General features: G+C 42.9%; 1 protein-coding gene across 7 annotated transcripts in view; it reads right to left on the reverse strand.

Moving 5' to 3' along the window:
- Window positions 1-1,025: 1,025 nt before the first annotated feature.
- The window catches only part of LOC143840945 (cation channel sperm-associated auxiliary subunit epsilon-like), a 127,679-nt gene continuing 112,653 nt past the window's right edge, over window positions 1,026-16,051 (reverse strand). For 4 of the 7 annotated variants that reach the window (XM_077344437.1, XM_077344430.1, XM_077344445.1 and 1 more), the window contains 4 exons: window positions 15,813-15,914; window positions 12,386-12,543; window positions 6,109-6,162; window positions 1,026-2,750 (listed from right to left, as the gene is read on the reverse strand). In XM_077344437.1, coding sequence (XP_077200552.1) covers window positions 2,564-2,750; window positions 6,109-6,162; window positions 12,386-12,543; window positions 15,813-15,914 — 501 coding nt within the window. In that variant the 3' untranslated portion in view covers window positions 1,026-2,563. Of the gene's footprint in view, window positions 2,751-6,108; window positions 6,163-12,385; window positions 12,544-15,812; window positions 15,915-16,051 lie in introns of those variants that run through there. The other 3 variants (XM_077344460.1, XR_013232503.1, XR_013232499.1) reach the window with 3 other exon arrangements.

The following is a 16,051-nucleotide window of genomic DNA, read 5'->3' on the forward strand; positions in this document are numbered from 1 at the left end:
CCTCCCACAAAAAGAAGCTTGCCGGGCCGCAAGCTAATGGGCCGCTTTGACAACCGATTTGCTTGCGGCCTGGGAAGTTTCTCACTGTGGGGGGGGGGCGGGGAGAGGGAGCCACGGCCCGGTGCCGGGGTCTTCACGGCCTGGCACCGGGCCGCAGCCCGGTGGTTGGGGACCACTGCTCTACGGAACTGTTTGAATTCTGATAGGGCCTCATTGGGAATTGAGAATCACTGGTATAGAGTGAGTTGCTCTTCGGGGACTATAGACTAAGATATGGTCCTTGAGGTATGCAGGACTCTGACCACATGTGGTCTTGAAACCTGATCCAGTATTGAGTTGGTAACCAGTACAGCTGCTGAGGTATTGGGGTAATATGGTGTTCTCTTTGGTGTTTGGGAGAGAACTCGGGTTGCTGCAGTTTGAACCGACTGTAGTTTCCAGAGCAGGGATAAGGGAAGGTATGTGTGGAGTGAGTTGCAGTAATCCAGTCCAGAGGTGACCATTGCATGGATTGATGTGGCAAGATGTTCTGGGGTCAGATAGGGCACTAATAGTTTCGCTTGGCAGAGTTGGAAGAATCACAGTCCCATGCAAGAAATTGACGGTTCATTAGGAGAAATGGAAGAATGGCAGCTGTGCTACTCTTGTGTGTGTGTGCGTGCGTGTGCGCCCCAACTGGAGTAACCCTTCCGGAGCTCTGGAATAATTGGACTAAATGCTTATGGACTCATAAACTGCTGATCAGGTATATGTGGCATCAGATATTAAGAAATTACTCATGAACAAGGAGAAAACTGCTTGTAATCAGATTATATGCAGTCTTTTCTCATAATAAGAGTTTCTGCATGAATGGATATTTGCTAGAGAATATTACTTTATCACATAACCTATGATTGCTTTTTTTGGGGGGTAGTGATCCCTTTGAGATTAACTGATCCCCTGGCCCAATTAGTCTATTTATTAAGAAAGCCCATGTAATAATGCTATTGTTCTTTAAATTCTTGTGTTGTCTTCCCAATGATTGCTTTTAAGAGAACCAAGAATCTAAGGAAACATCTAAGCCTGTAGTAATACATATAAATGTGAGAAAATAAAAAGGAAAATGTTAATGTTAGTTATTTAAAAATTGATTTACATAATGGCAGTTGTTTTGTCTGAAATTAGTTGATTTAAATTTGGACTTGTTTGATGTATACTGTATAAAGTTTATTAACTGTCAATCATGCTTTTAATGAAATTGTTCTTTGGGTCAGTTTTTAGATATCAAAATGTATTTAATTTTACAATAGTAAAAAAATTACAGAAGGAACCTAACAGTCCTTTAACTACATATCCGTAGTCCTCTCTGGAGGTGCATGCTGGAATATTTTAAAACCATCTCATGTTTCTTCTAAGCTGCTTTTTCTTCTACGAGAGTACGATGGAGGCTCTGAAACATGTCCTGTTTCCTCCCTTTCCTAATGTTTCCAGTTTCTGGAGCTTGGCCCGCATCAGAGTAGATAAGAACTGGATGCCTCAGGATCATTCTTTTGGGATAGCCTGAATTAATTATCTGAATATATTCTTCATGGGTAATAAGTACTAATTGTCTTCAGAAAGAAAGGAAGAAAACCACTCAAACAATCACCCAAGAATGCTCTGGAAGGAATCTGGTTATACAGATGGACATACCAAGTCTACCTGATCTGATTCTACTTTTGAAAATGTCACCATACCCATGTTTTGACATGCTTCAGGGTAGAATACAGCACTATAATTGAGTGCTGCATTCAGTTGTTTAAGAATTCTGAGTACTGATTATTAACACTGGAAGATTGTGTGCTTTCTTTTATCTTAGATGCAATGCAGAATCTATACATGTGAACGCTAAATTCTAAAACAACAGTAAAGAGTATTTCATTTATATTTTATTTGTTAACATGCTGACAGCAAATAATCTAGATTTAATAATGCAGCCAATTGAAGTTTCTTTGAAAGTTACAGTAAAACACATAGTTTCTGAAATACTGAACATCCAAGAATTTTTAATGTTGGCATTTAATATATGAAATAAATAATAAATGTTGTCAGTTTAAGTTACATAACTTAATAGATTTGACAGAAAAATCTGAAAGGAAATATTAAAAATTGAGACTTCTGCATGCTATAAAGATGTATACACAGCAAATATATCCCTCAATCATATGCAGAGATAGAGTTGAGTATGCCTAACTTTGCTTTGGATTTGGCTCCTTAAGTCCTTCTCCTTGTAGTACTGCAGTATTGTATCAGTACCTCTAATTGCCCCAAAGCAGTGGAATCTCACACTTACAGAACTCTTACACAGGCATTGGTGGCAGGACAAAGCAGAGCTAGTAGGAAATTTCTACTAAATTTGCACAACATTTAGCTTAAGATATATAATACCAGTAAGAGGGAACTCAGGGCTAATTGTGCAAACTGTCTTAAAAACAGATTATGAATTTCTTGTGGAAAAGGTAAACAGTTCTTTGAATTACTTATATTTTAATATTAAAGTTTCTTGAAAATAACATTATTGTACAGTTTATTTACAACAGAGAAGTTATTCTTCTTTCTTAAGTTCATCGGCTGAACTTGTTGAACTAAGACGTGAATGAAGGGGCAGCCTACGATAATCAGAACTGTGTGTCCGAAATATTGTAACATATCTGAAGTAGCTGAAGACAAGGACTCCCAAAAACAGCATTATTATCATGGCAGAGAATACAGCAATCTTAATGCTACTTAGGCTGGAAGAGAAAAAAAACATAATATACTTTTTATACTTTTTAAATATTTTGTAACAGGTTCATATTATAGCCTTGAGTGTACCCATTTCAAATACTAATTACAATAGAAAATTAGTACCCAAAAGTCCTGCAAAGCAATCCTATATTTGTTTACTGAGACATACTCTGGGAGATCTGTGAGTAGGATCTCAGATAGCTTTTTTTTTGGGGGGGGGGGAAATTAGCAGTGTCACATGCTGCTTTGAACATTTGGAAGGGGTGACTGTGTGAATAACTTTTTCCTCTCATACTTTTTGTGGAAAGTTGCTTTGGGTAGGCTTTAATTTGAATAATTAGCACAAATTCAAAAGACAGGGAGCTAGGACAAGGCAGGCTGTAAGTAAACTCAATGAGAAGCCTCCTTCCAAAAACAAACCTCTTGAAAAACTGGGGGTGCAGGTGTAACCCTGAGTTCACTAGAGAGAATTAAAGAGTTGGAGTATTCCTTATAAGGAAAAAAGGCACAATTTCCCAAGAGTGATTGGAGGGCCTGTAGCTGCAGTGAGAAGTACTCTCCTCTCAGAAGCATTCCTTTGTATGAAAACGATATATATTAACATTTTAGGTGAAGAATTGTATTGTTATCTGCGTCCTGATGCCTTTCATCTTAACATGCAAAGATACAAGCGACTTCTGTGAAGAACAGAAGACCTCCCAACACAGCAAAGCTGCAAGTTGGTGCATCTTCAAAGAACTGCTTAGACAGAAGCCAGAAGGACTGTGTCCCTGGTCTTCCCAAATACAACAGGCCTGAATTATTATTTCTTGGTTGTTGTTGTATATTTATTCATTTAGATTTTTATACTGCCCTTCCATACAGCTCTGGGCGGTTTACATAAAACATTTTAGAATGTTTACATGGAACAATATAAATATCAGTATAACATTAACAATAACATAGCAACTAGAATAACTAGAACAACATTTCAACAACAATAACTGACACTCCCTTGGTAGGTTTGACCTCTTCGTTTGGTTTAATTAATAATTAATTTAAATTATTAATATTTAAATAATTAAATATGTTTAATTATTGTTCCAAATATGATATCTTCTGAAGTATGGTTCTTTTCATATATCCAGGTGTCACAGGGTGGGGTAATAGACATGAACTCTGTTCTTCAATTTAAAATGTTTATTTGATATTGCCGCTTAAACTGAATAGGTTGTATAGGGAAATCAGTCATCTTGGATCCCCCCTCCCAGTTTTTCTCATTGAATAATTAGGAGATTTTGAGAAAATATCGGATAGGCTATGGAGAGAGTGGAGAACCTCTAGCAGAGCAATGCTAAGATCCCACAGGTGAAAGTTTAATTTTAAAAATAGAATAATAAATTTATTTTTGTGACAAGGAGTTAAAATATTGACCTGGCTGTACTTTGTTCCTTCTAAAGGCTTTCTAGTCATGTATTATAATCCAGAGGGGGGATCCACTCCAAAGTTTTTATTGCTGTTTTCTGTTCCCTGTAACTGCTTTCTTTCTCCTCAATCCTGTCATCCCTATGTCAGAATCACATGATTGCTGCCATGGTGTTCATGAACCTAAATGTAAACATTTTGGATTTCTGTATAACTAGCTTGTCTGCTTTGGCTCTGTATAACTGTATTTCTGAACTGCTTGATTCTTCTTTGCAACATTACCAGACAGTCTTATCTTTGTCAGTGGCTGTAGCTACTGGAACCAAGGTCAAGGAGGTTTGGGCTATCGCCTTGGCTGCTGTCCTGGATGGCACCTGGACTTGGTAGGGGGAACCTTCTTTGGGAATGAGAACTTCTTTGGGTGGGAAACTTTGGAGTAAATGTACTGTATTTTGAAAGTGCAGGCCAGTTTCGGCTTTGAACGTCTAAGGTATTGATCTGCTTGGAAAATAAACGTTTTCTCTTAAAGAAGTAGTTATTTCCAGTCTGTCAACCTGACACCCTGCTGTTTTTCTCCTCTAATCCTCCTGTGTCCATTTTTCTCCCCCATTGTGGTTGTATTTTTAAATTTCTCCATATTCTACATCATATGAAAGAAACTTGTCAATGTTTGGAAAAATATTTACTATATCACAGAGTAACTAAATACACAAGAGATGCCATTGTTCTAATCCATGCAAATAATCAGTTTTCTGAATATGGAAATCCAGGGGTCTATGAGAATGAATATGAAATTTCAGAAGTGGAAGTGATTACATTTTTGATGTAGAACACATCTATTGCCACACTCCCAAAAATGGAAATGATTATGGATGTGACATCTGTTGTCCCGCCTTAGGGAGTGTGGCAGTAGATATCTGCAGTGGCAGCAGAGCTGTGTGGCTCAGTGCTGGCCCTTGGAGCTCTGCCAGGGTGCCAACCATCTTCCTAGGCCCGTTCTGCCCTTAGGGGAGATGTTGGAACAGCAGAGATGCAGCCTGCAAGGTAAGGAGGGGAAAGAGAAGGAGAGTCTGTGTGTGTGTGTGAGAGAGTAAGAGGAAGGGAGGGACCAGGAAGAAGAGGCAAGGTAAGGAGGGGAAAGAGAAGGAGAGTCTGTGTGTGTGAGAGAGAGAGAAAGGAAGGGAGGGACCAGGAAGAAGAGGCAAGGGGGGAGTGGGGGGAGGAATTTGTGTCTGCATGTGTATCTATAAAGGAGAGTAAGGGGGAGATGCAAGGGGGGCAGGAATTTGTGACTCCTCTCCCTTATGTGGATGTATTCCACATAAGGGGCAAAAATCCTTGTCAGTAGACCCCCCCCCCCCCGAAACTGATTCTGATAAGTGGAGGATAAACTTCATTGCGGTATTTCCTAGCATGAATAATCACAGGCCTCAATGCCATGATCTGAAATTTCCTGCCCTGTGCTATCTTTTTTGTCAGTTTCAACATCCAACCTACTTAAGCATTCTGGAGAATTTTACCATCATGTCAATGTTTTCTTTTATTTTTAAATTTTTCTTATTTTTTTGACTTATGCAGACTGTTTACAGCTTGTTGTTCTGTCCTGAATCTGAGTACATATGTAAACTAAAAATTACATAAAACTATACTAAAATGTAAATAATACTTTTAAAATTTCATAAATACACCAAACAGCAAAATCTTGCATTAAATACATAAGCTATTTTATGTTGGTAATATAATGTAATACATTGTAGGTTTGATAAGATAATAAACTTTACATACTTCCCTTGTGACCTAGAGTGACACTTAAAGATCGTTAATACATTGTTACATCCACTCATATTAAGCAAGATAACTGATGAGGTAGAACTATTTGTTGTTTGTGCTTTCCGAAATATTTTAATTTTCCCAGTGCTATTTAGGTAGTTAATATTTAGCTTGTCAGTTTTTAATTACCTTTCAGTGATGCCATATGTACGAACAGCAAATAATGCAGACAAGTCACAAAAACTGTAACAAATCCAGAGAAGAGACTGTATTACTTTTGTATTTCAATTACATGTATGTCAGAATATCAAAACATAATGAAAATATCCAAAGAAACTGCATCATGATCATTGCAATGCATCACAACAGATTTGTTTGAATTTAGACCAGCTCACAGCACGGTTCTTGGGCTAAAGAATAAGTCTGTGTATTTTGGTTTAACTATGGTGCACAGATTTTTCTCTTGTGCCTCTTGTGGCGCAGAGTGGTAAGGCAGCCGTCTGAAAGCTTTGCCCATGAGGCTGGGAGTTCAATCCCAGCAGCCGGCTCAAGGTTGACTCAGCCTTCCATCCTTCCGAGGTCGGTAAAATGAGTACCCAGCTTGCTGGGGGGTAAACGGTAATGACTGGGGAAGGCACTGGCAAACCACCCCGTATTGAGTCTGCCATGAAAACGCTGGAGGGCGTCACCCCAAGGGTCAGACATGACTCGGTGCTTGCACAGGGGATACCTTTACCTTTACAGATTTTTCTTGGGAATTATATACTCTGTATGTATTATAGTGGCTGCTGGCTTTCAGATAAATCCTGGCTGAGGTTGAGGCTACCATATCTTCTATATTTTGAGGCATTAGATGTGGGTGACTTTTCTCCTAGTCTAGCGCAAAAAAGTTCTTGCTCATCTTTCTCTCATCTTTCTCATTTACTCTTCTTGCTTCTACTGGATCAATGTTATTTGTTGTTTTTTTCAAAAACAGCATCCAAAATAATCCCTTTTTTGTATTTTTAAAGATGTTCTTATACCCATACATGGGAATCAGTGAACTAAAATGGACAGGAATGGGTGAATTTAATTCAGATTACTATCAGGTATACTACTGTGGGCAAGAATCTCTCAGAAGAAATGGAATAGCCTTCATAATCAGTAAGAGAGTAGGAAAAGCAGTCTTGGGATACAATCCCCAAAATGACAGAATGATTTCAGTTCAAATCCATTGCAAACCATTCAACATCACAGTAAATCCCTCCTTTACTTTATGTTTGCTCCTCACATAACTGAAAAATCTTTTCTTGTTACAATGGGCTTCCCTGGCCAATCTTAGCTCACTCTCAGCTTTGGCCTTTCTTATGATTGATCTACAGTGCCTAGTAACCTGTAGGTACTCTTCTTTAGAGCTCTGTCCTTCCCTCCATTTCCTGAACATTTTCCTTTTCTTTCTTAGTTCCTCTTGAAGTTCTCTGTTCATCCAAATAGGCTTCTTAGAGCTCCTGCAGTGTTTTCGTCTTTCTGGGATAGTCATGGATTGAGCATGCAATAGCTCTTTTTGAGTAGTGCCCACCCTTCACATGCTCCCTTCCCTTCCAGCATTCTCGTCCATGGTGTGACACTCATCATGTCTCTGAGTTTATTAAAGTTTGCCCTACGAAAATCCAACATCCGCGTCTGGCTACAAGCTTCCTTGGCTCCCCATCTCAAAAGGAATTCTATGAGGACATGGTCACTTCCCCCTAGGGTCCCCACCTCCTTCACCTCATCCACCAACTTTTGCCTGTTGGTCAGTATTAAGTCCAGTATGGCTGAACCTCTTGTGGGTTCATCTACCATTTGATAAATGAAATTGTCAGCCAGGCAGGTCAGAAACTTGCATGACTGAGGACGCTTCACAGAGTTTGTTTCCCAGCACACATCTGGGAAATTGAAGTCACCCATGATGACAAAGACCTGCCGCTTGGATATTTTCTCAAGCTGCTCACAAAGTGCAGCATCCACATCCTCTCGTTGGTCAGGCGGTCGGTAGCAGACACCAACCACCACAATGTTTGTTTTCCCCTCGCTTATTTTCACCCAGATGCTTTCCACTGTAGATATGCTCTCCTTCACTAGAATTTCCTGACAGGTAAGCCCTTTCCTCACATACAGTGCCACTCCTCCACCTCTTCGATCTATTCTGTTTTTTCTGAACAGTTCATATCCATCCACCATTACATTCCAGTCATGAGAATCATTCCACCAAGTTTCTGTGATGCTTACTAGATCATACCTTTCCATCAGCATGAGAAGTTCCAGCTCTTCCTTTTTATTGCCCATGCTTCGGGCGTTAGTATAAAGACATCTGAATCCTTTTACTTTTGGTTCCTTATGAGCTGGCCTTGCCGGTTGTACTGCCTCCAATCGTTTTCCTTCCATACACTCCCTATGTTGATCGTCTCCTTCCCCTAGTGGCTTTAGTTTAAAGCTCTCCTGATGAATCTCCCCAGGTTCCTGCCAAACACATTCTTCCCCAGTTTCAATAAGTGCAGTCCATCAGGTGCTAGTAGGCCTTCCTCAAGAAAGCCTATCTCATGGTCCCAGAAACCAAATCTCTCCTGCCGGCACCAACTACGCAGCCAGTGATTCACCTCCATTATCTTCCTCTCCCGATGCATTCCTCTTCCCTTGACAGGCAAGATTGAAGAGAATACCACTTGTGCCCCCATTTGCTTGAGCTTCCTCCCCAGATCTTGATAGTCTTTTTTAATAGGAGCGATGGTATTCAGGGACATGTCATTCGTTCCCACATGGACCATCACAAATGGGTAGCGATCCGTAGATTTGAGGAATTTGGGCAGCCGTTCTGAAACATCTTTAATTTTCGCCCCTGGCAAGCAACACACCTCTCGGGTTAGGGGGTCGGGCCCAGCCACATCGCGATCCATTCCTCTTAGCAGGGAGTCTCCAATTACCAGTACTCTCCTTTTTTTTTTCTTCTCAACTCCATTTCCTTCTGTCCCCGTGGTCTCTTCTCTTTGTCTTGGACTTTGTTTTGGGACCTCTTCCCTTGTTGACCCTTGCACCTCCTCTGCAAAGGCCTGAAATCTATTCTGGAGCTCCAAAGGCCCCGAGAATTGTCTCGCTCTTCGCCGTTGAGTCTTTTTCCGAACTGTCTGCAGAGGCTCCCTATTGTGGTCAATCTCCTTATCCTCTTCAGGACTAGTTGTATTGTCTTTATTCCGAGTTGCAGGGCTCTGGTCTATGAACTCCTCCCCTTTCTTACTTTGGGTCAGAGTAATAATTCTGTTTTCTAATCTCCTAATCTTTTCCTCCAAAAGTCTTACCAGCTTACACTTGGGGCAGCTGTAGTCCATCTTGTCTTCTGGGAGGAAGGCAATCATGTCACATTCACTGCAGATGATGGGATGAGTGTCTTGGAGGTCCATTGTAATGTCTAGGCAGTGCAAGCACTAGGGAAATATAATCTACTAATATAATCTACTGATTCTAATTGCTCGGCCAAGAACCCCAGGCTAAGAGCCATAGGCCAAGAGCCCTTTGTCACCTCACCCAGGCAGTACAATAGCCTCACCTGGTCAGCAGCAACTCTCCCCAGTAGCTCTCTCCACGTGCTCTCAGTTGTCTGAGCTCTGCCTCTGGCGAGGAGCAGCCCTTTTTAATCCTCCCAACAATTACCCAGCAATCACCTCACCCAGGCAGCACAATAGCCTCACCTGGTCCGCAGCAACTCTCCCCAGTAGCTCTCTCCACGTGCTCTCAGTTGTCTGAGCTCTGCCTCTGGCGAGGAGCAGCCCTTTTTAATCCTCCCAACAATTACCCAGCAATCACCTCACCCAGGCAGTACAATAGCCTCACCTGGTCAGCAGCAACTCTCCCCAGTAGCTCTCTCCACGTGCTCTCAGTTGTCTGAGCTCTGCCTCTGGCGAGGAGCAGCCCTTTTTAATCCTCCCAACAATTACCCAGCAATCACCTCACCCAGGCAGCACAATAGCCTCACCTGGTCAGCAGCAACTCTCCCCAGTAGCTCTCTCCACGTGCTCTCAGTTGTCTGAGCTCTGCCTCTGGCGAGGAGCAGCCCTTTTTAATCCTCCCAACAATTACCCAGCAATCACCTCACCCAGGCAGTACAATAGCCTCACCTGGTCAGCAGCAACTCTCCCCAGTAGCTCTCTCCACGTGCTCTCAGTTGTCTGAGCTCTGCCTCTGGCGAGGAGCAGCCCTTTTTAATCCTCCCAACAATTACCCAGCAATCACCTCACCCAGGCAGCACAATAGCCTCACCTGGTCAGCAGCAACTCTCCCCAGTAGCTCTCTCCACGTGCTCTCAGTTGTCTGAGCTCTACCTCTGGCGAGGAGCAGCCCTTTTTAATCCTCCCAACAATTACCCAGCAATCACCTCACCCAGGCAGCACAATAGCCTCACCTGGTCCACAGCAACTCTTCCCAGTAGCTCTCTCCACGTCCTCTCAGTTGTCTGAGCTCAGCATGCAGCTGCAGCATGTTTGCCTGAGTTGATACCTTGTTTAGAAGTTTTGATCGCCTCGGCTTGGATCATGCGGGCAAGGCTTCGTTGCTCTTCGGAAATCAGCTCGATATACTTCGAGAAACTCTGCCACAAACAAAGTTGATAGGCGCCTATGATGGCCTGGTAATTGGCTATACGGAAACTGAGCGCCATGGAGGAGTAGACCCTCCGTCCCAATGTATCCAAGTGCCTGCTCTCCCTGTCCACCGGGGAAGAATGCTGGCCAGGTTTGCGTTTCAACTGCATATAGTCTATGATGGACGAGGTGGCAGAGGGATGGATGGAAAGGTACTCCGAAGAGTAAGGCTTCGCCCTGTACAGGGATTCAATTTTCTTCGGTGCCGGTTGCACCGATGCAGGTTTGTCCCAGATAGGGACCGTCAGATCTTCAAAACCCTGGATAATAGGCAGGGCAATATTCGACGGGGTATTAGAATAGAGTCTGCTCAGGGATCTTGTCCTTGGGCCTTGCATCCGACGTTGAAACGTCCAGGTCAAGAGCCTTCGCCATGCGTAGGAGCTGCTCTCCATACATTCTGTAGTCCTCAGTAGGCGAAGCTGAGGTAGGATCTGCCAAGGCTTCATCGGGGGACGGATCCGATGCGGACTCTGGGCTGGTGGGAATTGGAACGGACTGGGGCTCAAATGAACCCGACGGAACAGCCGACATCATAGCCGAAGCGCTGTCAGGGAAGTCCAAGACAGGATCTTCCTCCTCGGCCATAGGCCGGTCCCATTGGCTGACATATACTGGTGAATGCCCCACAGGGATCTTGGTCAACGGTCTCCACTGTGTCGGGGGAGCAGAAACGGATCGAGGCAATGCCACCGAGGATCCATCGTCCTGCACATCCAAGGAATAGGATTGCGTTAAAAGCTCTCGCAATGGAGGCGTGGAGGACCGACGAACGGAACCCATGGATCCGTGTTTCGGAACCGAAGGTTTGTCCTTGTGCTTGGACTTTTTCGCCTTTTTAACGGGAGGATCGCCCAAAGCGCCCCGTTCCGAAGGCAGTAAAACCGGTGCCGAAGCAACGTTAGGAACCTCAGACGCCACTGGGTGTCTCTTAGGAGGTTTCGGAGAGCCTCTTGACGGCTCCATGGCAGAACGGACGGAGGAAGGTCTGGATCCAAGAACGGATGGGGCCTTTGATGGTGCCCAAGATGGAGTCGGCTCAGACTGGGGACGTGGAGATTCTGCCGAAAGGGCCTTCTCCCAAAGTGCCGCCTTGAGCCTCGCGGCTCTATCAGAGCGGGCCTTTGGCGTAAACTTCTGGCAGATTAAACACGAAGGTACGGAGTGGCCCTCACCCAGACAAATAAGGCAACGGTCGTGCTCGTCCGTCACCGGCATCTTCACAGCACACTGGCTACACTTCTTAAAAATAGCTTTGGAAGCCATCCTGAAGAAAAATATTGAAAAATATTGAAAAATATCTCTGACGCAGTAAGGAAAGATGAGGAGACTTGCAAAGGACGTCCACTAATCGCGGCGGCGAAAAGAGAACTGAGGAGGGTGGGCGCTCCGCCCTGAGTCCTCGTGATCGGTGCGCGGAAAAACCCGGCGCATGCGTGGTAGCGGTGCAGAGCGCCATCTTTGGAGACTTTTAGCTAGGGAAGGTTCCGAGTGGCAGGCCTGCGCATGCGCAGTCCCAATGTGGGACTGCACTACAAGACGGAAAATGAACCAACTCTTCTTGTCAGGGTGCACGGTCACAGTTTTATAGGTTATGATAGTACATATTGTAATTATAAGCCTATTGGGAGAAAGATGTAATATAAATACAACCTGTTTCTCTCAGGTAGTAGATTATTATAGTCTGCAGCAGCATACGCTTCTGAACAATATGTGCATCCAGCCTCACCTAAAATGCATTTCATTAGCTCATCTTGAGACCCCAAAGCCATGAATAATGATAACTAAGACCAGATATGAAATGTTAATCTTACCTAAAGTTTGGGTCCAGGATCCTCAACCTGAACAAATAAATGCCAATATAGTACTGAGGCCAAATGATAGAATTGATGCCAGAGTGGTTCAAAATCTCATATGGGTCATGCATGTTTATGAAACGTCCACCTTCAAATCTGAAACAACTGTAGTAATTCTAGAAACAAATGCATAATCGTTATCTTTCTGGAAACTCCCATACATTCCTGTTTTTTTTTTTAATGCAGATTCAAAGAAATAGTTTGTAAGACTTAATGTTATGAAAAAGAACAAACCTTAACTACAAAAGCATGAATTCAGAAGGGAATTTCTGCCTAGTTCTAATGCTAAGTAAATAGTATATGAGTATACGAAATAATAATTAGTGATGTTTAGAAAGGGCTCTAAAGCCTTTCAGTAAATAGTGCACATGTAGGTTAGGGGGTCCTCACTGTCATTGTATGAGGTTGCCTAACAAACCCAAAATCATTATCAAGCACTTACAACATTGTCTTGTGAAATATCTGAAGTCAATTTGAGGTGTTGAGAAAACTGCAAATATCAATTGAGAAACTGGCCTTCGTTTGAGGATTATGAGAGAACTCAATACAACATCACTGAGGCATCCATACCTTGACTAGAGTCATGAGACTAGCAAGGAGAACCAAGAATTTGAAACAAGGGAAACAGCAGACAGAGCCAGACAGGAGGCAAGTAGAGTAGCAGGAGCAAGAGGCCAGCAGTTCTCCCCTCAGTTAATCTTCACAGGTCCATCTTAAGCTATAGTTTAAGCACAATGGGGCTCGTATACATGCACATGAAAGCTCATACCTTAAATAAAACTTTGTTGGTCTTAAAGGTGCTATGGGACTCAAAATTTGTTCTGGGGCCCACATGAGACAGGGATCCAAACAATCGGGGGATATGGCAGATATAGTGGTGGGAGGAGGCTGGACAAAAGAAGGGATGTAAGATATTTTTTTGCCAAAAGGTGTGCACCTTTGGAGACTTCAAGGATGTGCACAGTATGGGCATGCTAGCACAATATGGGTATCCCTTCTAACCACTGACTGATCCCTAGGAATGCAGGGATGGAGGCTAGGGTTGTTGACTGATGTTGTGCAATGCCAGATGTATTAACAACAAAGCCTCTACTCTGCAAGTGTATTTTGCAGAGCATAAGGTAGACCTGGTGTGCATGACCAAACTCTGGGTGAGGGAGGGTGAAGCTATCACCTTGAAAAAGCCTGCCTTTCCTGGGTTTTTGGTTCTCCATCAGTCACAGACCTCAGGTTGGGGTGGTGGTGCCAATACTGGTCTAGAAGGCTTATTCCTTCATCATTGATCCCAGGTCTTGTGTTGGCCTCAGATGGGACTTTGCTGTCTAGTTGGTGTAAAGGTAAAGGTCTAGAGAGTGTGACTGGCCAAAGGCTATCCAGAAGTTTCTATGACAGGAATGGGGATTCAAACCTAGATCTCTCCAATACTACTACTCCACCACACTGGCTCTCACATGCCAGGTGTTAGCTGCAGCATACAAGAAAATGAACCATTTAAGTGTATCATTCTTATCAAATCAAAACAGCATAGTAATAAAAGAGACATTATAATGTTGCTGTCATTACAAACAAAAAATGTACAAATGGTAACAAAATTACTGGAAAATGGAAGTCTGTACTACAGCATTCCCCATCGCCAGAGTTTTGAGATTAAATTTTCCTCCACATAAACATATTTCTGTTCACAGCTGTGCAAAAACAACTAGCCATAAGAAAGACAATGTTAAAACAACTCATGTCCCTAGACTCAATGTTTATCTTCCTTCAAAACAGTGATGAGGAGTTTTATCACTGTAATTGTGTTGTTAAAATGCAAGATAATGATGCAGCCTTAAGTCTAAGGAGATAAGGTAAAGGTAAAGGTATCCCCTGTGCAAGCACCGAGTCATGTCTGACCCTTGGGGTGACGCCCTCTAACGTTTTCTTGGCAGACTCAATATGGGGTGGTTTGCCAGTGCCTTCCCCAGTCATTACCGTTTACCCCCCAGCAAGCTGGGTACTCATTTTACCGACCTTGGAAGGATGGAAGGCTGAGTCGACCTTGAGCCGGCTGCTGGGATCGAACTCCCAGCCTCATGGGCAGAGCTTTCAGACTGCATGTCTACTGCCTTACCACTCTGCGCCACAAGAGGCTAGTTGGTGTACCAGCTGCCAGATGCCTGCTTGGCTCTGCTAGAGGCAGTGGTTGCCTGGACGTTACAGTACCCTAGACCCATCCTCTGGTAATGTATCCATGAAGCAGAAAGACCCATCAACTGGCAAGATTAAAGAATAGAAAACACAAGTTGATGGGGCAAAAAAGTCAAAACTCAAAAACTCTTCTTTATTCCAAGTTCAACTGACAAAATGCCAAAATGAGCCCTGGAATACAATAGTTGTTGCAAGGAAATCAGTTACCTTCAGGTAGTTTTAAATGTGGAACATGTTTGGCTTGCAATTACATGATGGAAACTAAAGAATTTCAACATTCTACCTGGACTAGGGAACACATTGTTAGATCATTTATTAACTGTAATTCAGTCAACATTGTTTATTGCATGTAGTCCCTGTGTAAGTTGTGGTATATTGGTATCTCAACCCACCTTTTGAAGGTGATTTAAAGCCATAATTTATGGAAAGAATCCAAGAACTAGAAGTAACAGATCTTCAGCCTTCAACAAACAAGAATGACCTGTGATAAAATACTGAATCGATAGTCAATGAGATGCAACCAAGCATCCCTGCTGATCCCTAGCTTGGACCCCACCAGACTTGTTTCAAGCACCTCCCCTCCTCTGTTGAGAGGGGTAGTATTGTTTGCACCCCAGGTAATAAGCTTGGAATCTCTGTTCCTGATATCTATAAAGACACGAGCCTAGTATCTAAAGGACCCCCTTTGAGAATCTTTGGTATGATGACCAAAATAGGGACCAAGACCCGGAACCGTTGGATAACGCCGGGGACTCTCCGCATTGACTTTTTGATACCAGGCACCAGATTTAACAACGTCATCATCACAGTCACCTGATGCCAAGTGTGCAACTGGGCCTGGCTCTGCTGGCATGTTATAGCTTGGCCAGCATTTCTCAGGGAAAGGCTGCAAGGGCAGAGGGTGGAGGAAAGGTTGAAAGCAGGTGCAAATGAAGGTCGGTTGCCTGGTATGTGGAAAGCAGAGAAGGATCTAGGAGAAGCTTTGGGGGCTTTCAGGAAAGTGAAAGAGGCAATAGCAGGGGAGAGGAGAATAAAATGACCCCCACAAGTCCTCATGGCTCCCTTCCCCATGGCAGGATTGCCATTTGAATGCTTCATCTCCCTTGTTCTTTTTAACAATAACTTAACAGTAGCATAAAAAGCAGGTTCATAGTTCATTGGTTTTACTAATGATACCATATAATACAGTTTTCCTTACATGTGGTCCCCAAATTTCATCTATTTCTTCAAATGTTAAGTCTTGGTCTTGGTCTTTATAAATCATATTATTCCAGCTCTGGGCATAACGTAAACACTTTGCCTGTTAAAAGAAGAACATTTTTAAAAACCTTCCCATTATGAATGCTTTGAAGATTATATAATACTTCAGTATATAATACTTCATGCTAAAGTGTTATTATAGTTCACCAGACTCTTAATGATAAAATACTTTACATT

Source organism: Paroedura picta, chromosome 1 (genome assembly GCF_049243985.1).
Source record: "Paroedura picta isolate Pp20150507F chromosome 1, Ppicta_v3.0, whole genome shotgun sequence".
Lineage (NCBI taxonomy): Eukaryota > Metazoa > Chordata > Lepidosauria > Squamata > Gekkonidae > Paroedura > Paroedura picta.